General features: G+C 39.3%; 2 protein-coding genes across 8 annotated transcripts in view; one reads left to right on the top strand and one right to left on the bottom strand.

The window, feature by feature from the left end:
• Positions 1-15,704, bottom strand: part of ATG5 (autophagy related 5) — a 118,556-nt gene that overhangs the window by 56,607 nt on the left and 46,245 nt on the right. The gene's annotated exons all lie outside the window — the stretch shown is intronic.
• On the top strand, positions 6,432-7,076 carry LOC116763704 (40S ribosomal protein S25-like). The gene is made up of 2 exons (XM_032651768.1): positions 6,432-6,521; positions 6,593-7,076. The coding sequence occupies exons 1-2, from the start codon at positions 6,432-6,434 to the stop codon at positions 7,016-7,018; spliced, it is 516 nt and encodes a 171-aa protein (XP_032507659.1). The 3' UTR covers positions 7,019-7,076.

Raw genomic sequence — 15,704 nt, 5'->3', positions numbered from 1 at the left:
AATGGGCCATAAGGAATAATGCTTTATAATGTACTTTAACAATACGATTCTTTGAAGTTAAGTACTAGAATCATTATTAAAAGAAAAAATCCAATGCATCTCCTTACTGGCTACAAATGGCGCAGACTGCTCCCCACTCAAACTCTGCATGCAAGCAACCATAATGTTGGTAATGAAATACCTCCTTCCCGGGAAGCCGGTTCCTTTCAGCCCCCTCCCACTCCCTTGGAATGCAATGGTTCCTGCATCCCTCTGAGATCTCACTGCCTACCACTCTGCTTACTTACTAAAGCTCCAAATCACACTCTTTTTCTTTTCTGTCCCTAGAAAACACCAAGCTTATCCCCGTATCACAGTTAGAGGCTTGGAATCCCCCACTTTTCTAATCGTCACGTAGCTGCTTTTTTGTCATCATCCAAGTCTCAACAGAAGTGTCACCTCCTCAGGGGAGAACTTCCTCATAATTCTAGCTAAAGTATTATTCTGTTTTCTTCTAAACACTTACTGTTCTTTGAAATTACCCTATTTACATGTTTAATTAGTTACTGTCTCTCTCCCCCAATTAAAATGCATTCCAAGAGTCAATCTCAGTAGTTGACTTTATTTTAATAGACAGAATTCAATTACTGTATTTCAACCAATTAAGAAACATTTACTTCAAATTTATTTTCAAATTGGGCCAGTAACAACATAAAAGGGATTCAAAATTCAAAAAAAATCATAATGTAAAAAACCCCCAACTTATTCTATGTGCTCATGTTAAAAATTTTAAAAAAGGAAGAAATGACCTTCAATTATATTCGTCTTCACTGACTCTAAAAGACAATTTTTAAAGTAGCTTGTTTGCCAAAAAGAGATTTAAAGAGCTATAGCCAGTGGCAGGCCAGCGCTAATTAACTAAATGTATTCCTGTGTAAATCACCTATAGATTTTTAACCAGATTACCTGACTTGTTACCTTTCAAAACTACTATAAATTGAGAAAATATTTTTCCTCTCAGGTTAAGTTACAGTTTATCACTTACCTAAATTCAGAGGGCCAGAAGCAAATTTAACATGTAATCAAGCCCATTTTTACTTCACTCAGAGCACTCCAAAGTCATAAGACAAAAACAAAAATCTATTTTAACTTTTGAAAGACCAATGGAGAAAAAGATACTCCATTATATTCACTATTATCTTTGCAATGTTTATTATGCAGGATACTCTACCTTTATTCTAATACAAATTCCTCATGCTTCTGATGAGAAACTGTAAATGAGAAAATTTTATTAATAATTCTTCATAGACAAATAACAAAAGCTTAAAAAGCTGGGTGGGGCACCAGCGGTCACTGGAGATGCAATATATCATGCAACATTTCTCAGCTTTAGCTGCCTACCTGGACCACCTGAGAAACTTTAAAAAAAATATTAATATCAAGGACCCACTCCAGACCAGTTATTTCAGATTCCCTGGAACTGTATTTTTTGGAAACTCCCAGATGATTCTAATATGTAGCCAGAGTTAACAGCCCCCAGTTGGAAAATACACTGACTTTAGAATCAGAGATCTAAGATCAAATCCTGGTCCCATCTCTTACTAGCCCTGTAAGCTATTTTCCTCATTTTTAAAGTTGATAATGTTTATCTAATTCTTAGGAAGAATCACTAAGAAGGCATATCCAGGACTGGGACATCACAGGAATTTAGTAAATGTAATATGATTACAGGTAAATTCTGTTCTATTTCAAATCCATCTCATCTGTCTAAGGTGGCTACATGAAAAATGCCTCTTTAAAAGAAGTCTCCCACTTGCAAATAGTTCATATTATGAATCTCCAGTTTAATTCAGGCAAGGAAGAGAAAAGAAAAAGTAAAACAACTGAGAGAAGTAACAGTGTACTCAATTAAGTTTTTACTTTGTAGGATCTGCATAGAGTTAAATCTATTAAAGTGTTTATTTACTCCTATTATGTACCTAATTGAGTACTGGGAGCTGTAGAGAATTAAAAACCAAAATATAAAACAAGTACACGGACTCTCCTTTACTTAATATGTAGCTGGGGAAGCCAAACTGACATACATAAAGTTATCACAATTTCTAATGGGTCCGATTGGTCCTTTATTGTGCATTAGTAGTGCCTGATGGTTCAAGTCCTCCCCGCCGCCCACTTCTCTTCTAATGCAGGTGACCAAGTGACAGATGCTTAAGTAAAAAGCATGTTAAAAGTTAGGCTGGGGACTTCCCTGGTGGCGCAGGGGTTAAGAATCTGCCTGCCAATGCAGGGGACACGGGTTTGATCCCTGGTCCAGGAAGATCCCACATGCCATGGAGCAACCAAGCTCATGCGCCACAACTACTGAGCCTGCGCTCTAGAGCCCACGCGCCGCAACTACTGAAGCCCGCGTGATCTAGGGCCCGTGCTCCACAACAAGATAGGCCATCGCAACGAGAAGCCCACACACCGCAACCTGTTCGCCACAACCAGAGAAAGCCCGCGCACAGCAACAAAGACCCAACACAGCCAAAAATAAAAATTTTTTAAAAAGTTAGGCTGGGGGCTTCCCTGGTGGTGCAGTGGTTGAGAATCTGCCTGCCAATGCAGGGGACACGGGTTCGAGCCCTGGTCTGGGAAGATCCCACATGCCGCGGAGCAGCGGGGCCCGTGAGCCACAGTTACTGAGCCTGCGCGTCTGGAGCCTGTGCTCCGCAACGGGAGAGGCCGCGATAGTGAGAGGCCCGCGCACCGCGATGAAGAGTGGCCTCCGCTTGCCACAAATAGAGAAAGCCCTCGCACAGAAGTGAAGACCCAACACAGCCATAAATAAATTAATTAATTAATTAAAAAAAAAAAACTTAAAAAAAAAAAAAGTTAGGCTGGTAAAAAAGTGGTATTAAAATAACTCAAGTGATGCTAGAGTGAAAAGTCATGGTAGTAGAACCTCAGAGATCATTTTTACTAATAACATACCTGAACAGAATTTAACTGTTTTTTTAAAACCCTAAATGAATTTTATGTTGCTTGATTTTCAAAGCAACTTTTGAGGGAAGCTGCGGTTCAAAGCAGGTAAATGATTTGCTTGAGGTCACCAGGTCAGTAGATTCTCAGGGATGCTACCATATCACAGAAAACTTTCAGTTACATTTCTATAAATTAAAACACTGCTTGCTTGTTAAAACTCCAAGTTGAGTCAATTCAATGACGTATGATTAACAGGAATCTGAGAAACTGTTAATGAACAGAATGTTCACATTATCAAAAATTCCACAGTCCTATACTTCAAAATTCATGGTAGTGTCAGGTATAATAGTTTACCAAATCTTGTCTCCTTTGGCAGTTACAGATCACAAACTGAACAGTTAGCAGTAGCTGCTGCAGAAATACTTAATAAACATTTAAGTAAATAACAATTTACTTCAACATGCACGTTAAGGCATTATTTTTCAATGAGAACAAGGAAAAATGCAACTGATAATTGAAAATATCATTCAACTAGGAACAACTACCTCTTAAAAGCAGACATGGACAATGATGAGGAAAACGGGAAAATTCAACCATAGTTTAGCTTTTAGCTACTAGGCTTATTCAGGTGGCTATTACTACACAATTTATTTATTATAACAACTCACTCACTATCAAAACAAAGTTGACTTGTAAAATTATACACATACCCCCCAAAATAGGGCCCATCCAACATTTTATAAACTATATTACTTCCTATAGTGAGTTTATTTTAGAATAAATACTATTATTTTAAATGTATTCAGTAGGTTTTAGTAATAAGTGATATAATGTATCCTAAAAGTTAATCAGGATTTCTAAGAATTCCAGTAGAAATAAGAATAAAGTTATTAAAAATTGAAATTATTCTACCAGTGCTTCTCAACTTATTCATTTACACTCAAATATCTGAATCCCACAGAATATTATTCTGAGTGTAATAACACCTTAAAGTAAATGATGATAAAAATATTGGGGGGAAACTTATTTTTGAATTTTATATTATTTATTTTTTGTACAGCAGGTTGTTATTAGTTATCTATTTTATACATATTAGTGTATATATGTCAATCCTAATCTCCCAATTCATCCCATCACCACCACCACCCTCCCCTGCCACTTTTGGGGGGAAACTTCTGTATGTAAAGCCTTTCTCCTTCACTCAATGAGCCTATGCAATTGCTCTCTTCTATTCCTCCTTCCCAGATATCAGATGTCCACTAATTGCCTCTTTTCCTCTGCTCCTCCTTCCTTATATTCTGAGTGGACAAATAGCAATACATTTTTTTCCTTGCAAAAATGTTTTTATAGGGTTTTTAAAACCCACATAAAAATAATTTCACCTTAAAATAAGTGAAAAGTTAAGTGCAGGTTAATATACTTGTAGGAAAAAAAAATCTGAGTTTATTAACAAAAACAAGGAGCTACGTTAAGAAAAAGAGGCATACATCTTGAAGTGTACTTCTGAGTGTGGTTTATGGTAATGTGACATAAAGCGAAATCTGAATCTGGTTAAATCTTTTATGCAAATAAACTCCAATTAAAAATACCATTGGGGATATTTTATTGATATTCCTCTACAGAGAAAGATAGAAATAAGGTAAATGTAGAAAAGCCCGGGAACCAGAGATAGTCTGGATCCTAAAGGGACCCTGTGGGAAGAAATGCTTCTTAAGTAGAAAGCCACTTTGAAGATAATGATCAGGACTTGACTGAACACCCTGTATCTTAGATACACAAATTTGTTTATTTTGCACTCTTTTTTTTTTTTTTTTTTTGCGGTACGCGGGCCTCTCACTGTTGTGGCCTCTCCCGTTGCGGAGCACAGGCTCTGGACGTGCAGGCTCAGCAGCCATGGCTCACGGGCCCAGCCGCTCTGCGGCACGTGGGATCTTCCCAGACCGGGGCATGAACCCGTGTCCCCTGCATCGGCAGGCGGACTCTCAACCACTGCGCCACCAGGGAAGCCCTGTACTCATTTTTTATGGGTTGCTTCTTTTCTAGTTTTCTAGCATTTGGGTTAAAATCGTGCAACTCTCTAAATGCTAATTAAAACACTGGAATAGTTTAATATTTAAATGTAATTTTCACATAAAAGGATTTCCGAATCTTTTAGTTTCTAAAGCAATAAAAGAGACATGCAACGAATAATAACAAATTAGCCCTGCTATAGAACGGCAGTTACTTCTTTGGTTCAGAAAAACATCATTAATATGGAGAACTGCGACATCAAGAACTTCTTATCACAGCCACTAGTCAGGACTGGTCTGCACAGGCAGAGATGGAGTAAATAGAATGTCACGGGGATAGGACTTGGGAGAGTGGAGGGGGAGGAAATTCTAGAATTCTCAATAAAGTAATTTCTAGGTCTTTGTTTAAAAGTACATGAAATAGGTACCTGGGAATAGGTAACACACTGGCCCGCATTAATTAGACTGTTGAGCTAAAATGTTTATCTGGTCATCCAGACCCTAGAAAGATAATGAAAGAATTGGTCAGAGAGTAGGTAAAGTTTAAAGGAGAGGTAAGAGAGGGAAAGAAATGTTATCAACATACTCAGAACTAGATCAAGTGCCACAAAGAAAGCTGGAGAGGGAGAAGAAAGGCAGCAAAAGAAGGAAAAGGAAAAATATGGAAGACACATATTACTTCAAAAAATGTAAACAGGGACTTCCCTGGTGGTGCAGTGGTTAAGAATCTGCCTGCCAATGCAGGGACATGGGCTCGATCCCTGGTCCGGGAAGATCCCACATGCTGCAGAGCAACTAAGCCCGTGTGCCACAACTACTGAGCCCATGCTCTAGAGCCCACGAGCCAGAACTACTGAGCCCATGTGCTGCAACTACTGAAGCCCGTGCGCCTAGAGCCCGTGCTCTTCTACAAGAGAAACCACCACAATGAGAAGCCCACGCACTGCAATGAAGAGTAGCCCCCGCTCGCCACAACTAGAGAAACCCCGCGCGCAGCAACGAAGACCCAATGCAGCCAAAAATAAATAAATGAATTTTTAAAAAATGTAAACAGTCTTACTGAAATGACAGCGTACTATTGATTCATTTGTCATTTAATAGTAACCTCAACAAAAATAAAATAATCCTCATCATCCAGAAACAATTATAGCTAAGTTTACAATAAGAAGTTCACATGGTTATGTTTACATACAAGAAGAGTTAACTGATTAAAACAACTTTTTAATTTGTTTACATGTCAAAGTCCTTTTGTTTAAAGAATATAGTTCCAAATACGGCCTAAATGAGTCACTGTAACAACTGAACATAGTAGTTCTCAAAGGCTGAATTGGTGGAACAGACGAGAAACTTCATAAATAAACTGGCCCAGGCTTTAGACTTTCAAACACATCTTACAAGGCTGTTGAGATGACAGTGATAATTCATGTAAAGTACCCAGGACAGAACTTGGGGATTCAATAAATGATCACTGCTACTTTAATGGAGAAGCAGTTTTATGCATTAATTCTACATCACGGACTCCGGAGCGCGGCCGGCTGCGGCGCTTGCGCACTTGGAGCACGCCTGGCTGTCAGTAACGCCGGGAAGTTAGCTGTCGGGATCTAGAAAATTGTTTTCCGTCCCTTTTCCTCGGTTTTTAGTGTCAGGAAACAGCAACGTGTGACTGCCTCACAACTAGCCGCAAAGCGCAAAAGCCGCCCAAGGATGACAAGAAGAAAGATGCCGGAAAGTCGGCCAAGAAAGACAAAGACCCAGTGAACAAATCTGGGGGCAAGGCCAAAAAGAAGAAGTGGTCCAAAGGCAAAGTTTGGGACAAGCTCAAAAACCTAGTCTTGTTTGACAAAGCAACGTATGACAAACTCTGTAAAGAAGTTCCAAACTATAAGCTTATAACTCCAGCTGTCGTCTCTGAGAGACTGAAGATTCGTGGCTCCCTGGCCAGGACAGCCCTGAAGGAGCTGCTTAGTAAAGGACTTATTAAACTGGTTTCAAAGCACAGAGCTCAAGTAATTTACACCAGAAATACCAAGGGTGGAGATGCTCCAGCTACTGGTGAAGATGCATGAACAGGTCCCACCAGCTGTATATTTTGAAAAATAAAACTTTATTAAATCAAAAAAAAAATTCTACATCACCTCTCTCAGAGCAGTGGTACTCAAATGGGGTGATTCTGCCACTTAGGGGATATCTGGCAATGTCTGGAGACATTTTTTAATGTGATGATTGAGAACGGGGAGTAGTGTGCTCCTGGCATCTAGTGAGTGGGCAGAGGCCAGGAATGCTGCCAAACATCCTATACTGCACAGGACAGCCCCTCCCTGCCGCCACCCCAACATCAAAGAATTATCCAGTCCAAAATATCTAATGGTGCCAACAATGAGAAATCCTGCTCAAGAGTAGTGGCTCTCAAACTTTAGTGCATCACAATCACCTGGAGGGGTGCTGGACCACAAGTTACTGGGATCTGCCCCAGAGTTTCTGACTCAGTTGGTTTAGGATACATTTCTAATCAGTTCCTAGCTAAAACTGATACTTCTGTCCCATTGTCTACACTTTGAGAAACACCACTCTAGAGAAAAGTGATCAGGAGCTAATTGACAAACAAAAAAAAATTACGAAAAGTAAGTACACTTGGGGTTTTCCATTCTCTTGAGGAGAATTATGATATTAAGTTTCAAAACAAAAGATTCATTTAAAAACAAAATAAGTTAAAATATATATGCACATATACCTTAACATAGGTCTTGGCAATTTTTTTCAGTCTGACATCAAAAGCAAAGCCAACAAAAGCAAAAATAAACAAGTGGAGCTACATCAAACTAAAAAGCTTTTGCTCAGCGAAAGAAATCATCAACAAAATGAAAAGACAACTTACTGAATGGGAAAAAATATTTGCAAATCTTGTATCTGATAAGAGGTTAATATCCAAAATATATAAAAAAACCTCATACAACTCAATAGCAAAAAACCCCTAAACAATCCAATTTAAAAATGGGCAGAAGATCTGAACGGACATTTTCAAAGAAGACATATAGATGGCTAACAGGTAGATGAAAAGTGCTCAACATCACTAATAATAAGAAAATCAAAACCACAATAAGATATCACCTCACGGGTTTCCCTGGTGGCACAGTGATTAAGAATTCACCTGCCAATGCAGGGGACATGCGTTCGAGCCCTGGTCCAGGAAGATCCCACATGCCAGCGGAGCAACTAAGCCTGTGCACCACAACTACTGAGCCTGAGCTCTAAAGCCCACGAGCCACAACTACTGAGCCTGCATGCCACAACTACTGAAGCCCGCAAGCCTAGAGCCCGTGCTCCACAACAAGAGAAGCCACCGCAATGAGAAGCCCGCGCACCTCAACGAAGAGTAGCCCCCGCTCACCACAACTAGAGAAAGTCCACACACAGCAACGAAGATACAACACAGCCAAAAAAAAAGATATCACCTCACACCTGTTAGAATGGCTACTGTCAAAAAGAAAAGAGATAACAAGTGTTGGCAAGGACGGGGAGAAAAGGAAACCCTGTGCACTGCTGGTGGGAATGTAAACTGGTGCAGCCAGTATTTTAGTAATTTTTAGTTATTTTATAACTGGTAAGGTACAGCATGGTGACTACAGTTCATAATACTGTATGGCATATTTGAAAGTTGCTAAGAGAGTAGATCTTAAAAGTTCTCATCACAAAAAAAAGTTTTTTACAACTATGTAAAATGACATGTTAACTAGACTTACCGTGGTAGTGAGCACTTTGCTATATATACAAATATTGAATCATTATATTGTACACCTGAAAATAATATAACGCTACATGTCAATTATATCTAAATTTAAAAAATTAAAAACTAAAATAAAAATATAAAAACAAAGTTAAGTTAAACTATATATGCATATATACCTGTGTATATATATGTGTTTTGTGTTTGTGTGTATACCGTGTTTTGTTTTTTTTTAAGAAGAGGAATCATACTGTAAATTCAAATAATAATAATAGGTCATGAGTCCAAGAGTGAAAATCAATATCCGGATATTGATATTGGATCAATATCTGACAGATGTCCATCTGCATTTCCTTTATATAGGGTACCAACATTCATAAGAAAAAGCTTCTTGAACCTTCCCAAACTTACCTTACAAAAAAGTGACAGTACATCACAAGGCATACATTTTTTTAAAGTTTTTTAACTGGACCAGATAAATAAAAGATATGATAAGGTAGTCTTCTTACTGTAGATAATTTGGAATTTTACTTAAAATGACATTACAAACTAAACCTTTGTATTCCTGCAACACTAAGAGTTCACTAAAAATATTTTCAAGTACTGATCAGAGTTTAGACTGAACTATAAATCTAGTCTCATAGATTTGTACCTTTATCAACTGAATCTCATACACAAAAATGTATTCTCTCTACCACTGATTAACTCTGGAACATATGACCATTCACTGTAATTAATGGACTCTTCAATAAACTTATGTTAGTATAATTTGTAGTGTATTAGGAAATAACTGTCTAAATGTTTTCACCAAGTTTTATTATCCATGACGTTCACTGCCAAGTATACCCAAAGCACTGTAAGAAGCTATGATCCAAGTTATCACCAAATTTATTTATTCATTCAAATCATGTAATTCCCAAGAGCAATCTTTCTCCAGAAGCCAAGCAAAGTATCTTTATGATTTTATATTAAAACACAAATGCATAAACTTTTTAGATTTTCATCATTATTTCTAATTACAGAAAGTTAGAATACCAAGATAGTGATTTAAAACATGTAGCATAATATAGTAAAATGCTTGTTTGTTCAACAGTAAAACTTGAATGCTCAAGCAGGTTACAAATTTTCTCTAAGCAAATTTCTCACAAAGTTGTAGATTCCTGAAGCCACACACACAGCTTCAGACTGAACTTATTCATCTTACTATACTGCAGACAAAACAATAAAGGAAACGACTATCTCAGCTGTATGCAGAAAAAAAGCAAAACACAGTTAGTGGATATAAAGAACTCTCAAACATTAGGAATGTATGGGATTGCTCCATATTCATTGCCTTGTATCACTGGGACATCAACTGTCATATCCTTTAAGATAAAATAATAAACAGGGCACTTATTGTTAAAGTAAATGACTATGAAATTAGAAGTTGCAGCATTCGATTCAAATCTGTTAAGCTTTCTTCATCTACTGACACACACTCACAATACTTAATTCTATCAACATCTAACTCAATGCCTCTGCACGTGAATGTCTCAGAGACATTTCAAACTTTTCTTTTTAAATTTATTTTATTTATTTTTGGCTGTGTCGGGACTTCGTTGCTGCACACGGGCTTTCTCTAGTTGTGGTGAGCGGGGTCTACTCTTCGTTGCGGTATGTGGGCTTTTCATTGTGGTGGCTTCTCCTGTTGTGCAGCACAGGCTCTAGGCATGCGGGCTCAGTAGTTATGGTTCACGGGCTCTAGTGCATGCTCAGTAGTTGTGGTGCACAGGCTTAGCTGCTCCGCGGCGTGTGGAATCTTCCCAGACCAGGGCTCGAACCTGTGTCCCCTGCGCTGGCAGGTGGATTCTTAACCACTGCACCACCAGGGAAGCCCACATTTCACTCTTTTGCCTTCAAGGCTGACCTTCTCAATTTGGCTTTGTTCCCCATCCCAAACCTATTTTTTATCTAGTTATTTCATATCATGGTATAAAGCACTACTATCCATCTAGCTGCCCAAGTCAGAACTCAGGAATGATTCTTTCCTTTCTTTCAACCTAAACTTGAAACCATACACAAACCCCTGTGTCCCTGTCCTTTGAAGTAAAAGGCTTTTGCTTTAGTCTCCCAGGCCTCCCTTGTGTCTCAAAAGGCTGACTCAAGAGTTAATGATTAGGAAATGTGAAGATGTAGAAATAAAGCATAGCTGTTGGGCTGGGAAACTGGTAACAATTTAGACTATAAATCCACCACACAGCGCAGTCACCCAACTCCCAGGTCCCTGAAAGATACAGATAAAGGCCTGATACACATTCCTGTCTTTTTTTTTTTTTTGCAGTATGCAGGCCTCTCACTGTTGTGGCCTCTCCCGCTGCGGAGCACAGGCTCCGGACGCGCAGGCTCAGCGGCCGTGGTTCACGGGCCCAGCCGCTCCGCGGCATGTGGGATCTTCCCAGACCGGGGCATGAACCCGTGTCCCCTGCTTTGGCAGGCGGACTCTCAACCACTACGCCACCCGGGAAGCCCTCCTGAGTTGTTTTTAAAGGAAGCAGGCCCCCACCAGATGGAAACTGCTGACCACAAGAACACAGATCCTAGTCTGGTTGAAACCAGAAGGTTGATGATGCTTGGAACTTCACCTTGATGCCAACCAATCAGAGAATTGTGCAACAGCTGATCACACAGCCTGCAGCCCCTCCCTCACACTGCCTTTAAAACCCCTTCCCTGAAAGCCGTCGGTGAGTTTGAGTCTTTTGAGCATGAATTGCCCATTCTCCTTGCTTGGTGCCCCGCAGTAAACACTGTACTTTCCTTCACCACAACCCAGTGTCAGTAGATTGGCTTTACTGTGTGTGGGTGAGCAGACTCAAGTTTGGTTTAGTAACAACCTAATACCCCGTCTAATAATAGATTCTGTCAATGCTACCTCCAAAATAAACCCCAGATTTACTGACTTTTCTCCATCTCTACCATCATCACCCTAAAGGCCACCATCATCTTATACCTGAACCTACTACTACAGACTCTCCACTTCCACTCTTGGCTCCCTCTATTCCACCCTCTATTCAGCAGCTACAATGTTCTTCCATCATATTCTGCATCTCATCACTCTCCTGCTTAAAAATCCTCCAGTGGCTTCGCAATGCACTTAATATCACAATTCTTTCCTTGGGCTTCCCTGGTGGCGAAGTGGTTAAGAGTCCGCTTGCCAATGCAGGGGACACGGGTTCGAGCCCTGGTCCGGGAAGATCCCACATGCCACTGAGCAACTAAGCCCGTGTGCCACAACTGCTAAGCCTATGCTCTAGAGCCCACAAGCCACAACTACTGAGCCTGCATGCCACATCTATTGAAGCCCACGCGCCTAGAGCCTGTGCTCCACAATAGGAGAGGCTGCTGCGATGAGAAGCCTGTGCACCACAACGGGGAGAGGCCCCCACTCGCCGCAGCTGGAAAAAGCCCACATGCAGCAATGAAGACCCAACATAGCCAAAAATAAAAATAAATAAAATAAATAAATAAATAATTTTCTTTTCCTTGACTTGAAAGGCTCTATATCACCTAGATCTTTCCCATTTCTCTAACCTCATTGCATGTCACTCTTCCGTCTTGGTCACTGGCCAAGACATACTGGCCTTCTTTCTATTTTTTAAAATGCACCAAACTCCTTTTTGCCTCATGTTCTTAAAACATGCCATTCCCTAATGTGACTAGTTCCCTTTCATCCTTAAGATTTCAGCTTAAATATCATCTTGTCAAACAGGTCTTTTATAACTACCTTAATAAAAACAGGCCCAATCCCTAATGATCTCTATTCTCAGCACTGTTTATTGCTTTCAAAATAGGGTAAGATCACTGCCAAAAGGATGCTTTCTGTCACATGAAACTTATGGAAAGAACCAGATAATAGAAAAGTGACATTTTTGCTACATAGAATTTTTTTTTTTTAAATGATGAGACTATACTATAGATTGTTTCTCACAGGGGAAATATGACAAGCACACTAGAGGAAAACGGTATCCTAGGGAAAAACAACTTATGTTCTCTCTCACTTTTGGTAAAAGCTACTAATAGGATTAAGTCTTCAAAAGTACCTAGCATTTTTCCCCACCTCAGGGGCTTTGCCCCTGCCATTCCCTCTGCCTAGGAAGGTATTAGGAACCCCAGATAAATGTATGGTCCTGCTTTAGGTCTTCATTTAATGTCATGCAATCAGTGAGGCCTTCTGAGACCACCTGATTAAAAACAGCAATGCCCTCTCCCAACACAGTCCTTTCTCATCTTTCCCTGCTTTTTCTCCCACAGCACTCCTCATCATCATAAGGCACATAATGTATTTTACTTTTATATATACTTATTGTCTGTCTCCCCCACGATAATTTAAGCTGCATAAAGGGCAGGAAATTCAGTCTATTTTTTTTTACTACTTTATCTCCAGTATGGATTCAATAATTACCGGTTCAATGAATTAACATTAAAATGACACCCATAAAAGATGAACCAAGTTATAGCAGGAATGTGATGGTTAATTTTATGCATCAACTTGACTGGCCACAGATGCCCAGATTAAACATTATCTCTGGGTGTGCCTGTGAGGGTGTTTTGGGATGAGATTAGCATATGAATATGTGTCATTTCAGTAGACTGCCCACCCCAATGTGAGTGGACATCATCCAATCAGTTGAGAACCTGAAGAGAACAAAAGGAAAGGTAGAGGAAATAGGAATCTGCCCCGCTTTTTCCTGCCCTGTTGCTTGAGCTGAGACATCTCATCTTTTCCTACCATTGAACTGGGATTTATACCAGCAGCATCCTTGGTTCTCAGGCCTTGAAACTCAGAGTGAATTTCACCTCTGACTTTCCTGAGTCTTCAGCTTGCAGAGGGCAGATTGTGGGACTTGTAAGACTCCAAAATCACATGAACCAGTTCCTCATAATAAATCTGTGTGTGTGTGTGTGTGTGTGTGTGTGTGTGTGTGTGTGTGTGTGTATTCATTCTATTTCTCTGGAGAATCCTGACTAATAAAAGGAGTATGTAAGTATGTAAGAAGAGTGGCAGGAAGGTCAACACCAAGCACAAGATGAGGTTTATTTAAAAAAAAAAAAAAAGGGAGGAAAAACAAAACGAGCTTTATAAACCATGTTTGGCAAAGAAAGAACGAACGCATGGAGAACATTATTGGGAAAGATGGTTATCATATTAAGAGATGACAGAGAGAAAGCTAAACTATCCAACTTCTGTTTAGTTTCCATTTTCTTCAACAAGAGAATGATTTTCAAAGAAGCAAGTGTGAAAACTTAGCTAAAATAAAAATGACATATTCAGACATAACAGTAGGTACTTCGCTTTAAATTAATGCAAGTCTTCAGACAAAGGAAAATTACTTCAGAGGACACTAAAAGAACTTAAAGATAGGATTACAAAACCAATGCCAATAATCTTATGAAACAATGGAAAATGAGAGAGGTGTCTGAGGTCAGCAGACAGGCAAATGTTTCAACCTAAAAATATGAATGGATTTTATCAACTGGTAAGCCTGACGTCAATCTTTAGCAAAGTTTTAGAATGTTTTTGAGCATTCAGAAAGTAAAACAATAATTAGTAGAAATCGCCATAAATTTTAAAATACTTATAGCATCAGAGAGACCATGTTTCTTTTTATGACAGTATTAAGGTACTGCATACCAAAAAAAACGGTTTATCTTAATGTAACGAATAAGATCTCCTTCTGGGTGTCTATAAGCTGGATAAGTGTAGTTAGGCACACTCAACAGTTTCTAAAATGTCTGGGAACCAACTATGACAGTTTTCATTCTATTACCCACCACATTCAACCAAATACTAAGTCCTAGCAAGTCTACATCTCAAATATTTCTCAAAAGCGTCCACTTCTCTCTACCTTCAAGACTGCCCTGTAGTCTGAAATATTCATCTGCTACCTAACCACTGGAATGGACTCGTACTTGGCCTTTTAATTCCATATTTGTTCCCTTCTAATTCATTAACCATACAGTAGTCAGAGATAACTTAAAAAAGAACATCTGATTCCTTTATATCCCTGTTTATAATCTTTCAGCAGTCCCCTATCTACCTCGCCTTACTCCCTGGAGATTAAGTTCAATATCACTAAAATGTCCTATCAGACCCTGAATAGATAGGGTCCTCTATCCAATTTGCAGTGTTATCTACTTGCCACTCTCAATCACCGTGCTCTAGTCAGAATAGCCTTCTGGAGCCTTATAAAGAAAACTGAGGCCTTGGAGGACCACTGATTAAACACAGAAGAACCACAGGAGGCTTGAAGGGGGAAGTCCAAGTAAAATGGCTTTAAAGATTTGCTTAAAGGAAGTAAAAGTACCCCTTAAATAAAATATTGATTTTGGGAAAAAAAAAAAAAAAAAAAAAAAGAATAGCCTTCTTAGAGCCCCTAGAATTTATTAAGCTCTTTTCTCCTTCTCAGCCTAACCTACATCATTCCCTGTGCCTGGAACACTTTCATCACAACCACACTGCTCTCTATCCCTTCCTCTATAACTCAAGATACAAATGTAATAATTATTTAAAGGCTATCTGTTTAATGTCTGCCTCCCCCACCAGAATGTGAACTCTGAGGGAAGGAACCGTGGCTGTCATACTCACCCCAGCGCCCCCTATGCCTAGCACAGTGCCTGGCATGTGGCAGATTCTTAATAATTGGCTAATCCATACTATCAGGATCTGGGCATAACTCTCGTATAATGATTGTTCTTTCCAAGACTTGATTAAATAACAGAGTATAAAGTCTGTGAAGAATATAAATCTGTGAGCAATATTCATAGCGCCAGATTAAAGAATGAAAATTTCTATAAACTCAAAGTGGGGCAGGGGTGAGAGTAGATGAAACAAGACTGACCATATACTGATAACTGCTGAGATGGGCGACAGGTATGTGGATGCTCATTACACTATTTTCTTTGCTCTTATTTATACAATGTGATCCCAGTGTTCTCATGACTGATAAACATCTGAGTTTTTCTAAAGAAAGGAAGCTTACCAAATAGTGACC

Source organism: Phocoena sinus, chromosome 12 (assembly GCF_008692025.1).
Source record: "Phocoena sinus isolate mPhoSin1 chromosome 12, mPhoSin1.pri, whole genome shotgun sequence".
In the NCBI taxonomy this organism is placed as follows: domain Eukaryota; kingdom Metazoa; phylum Chordata; class Mammalia; order Artiodactyla; family Phocoenidae; genus Phocoena; species Phocoena sinus.
The sequence above is the reverse complement of the archived record's forward strand: the minus strand, read 5'-3'. Positions and strand labels throughout refer to the sequence as shown.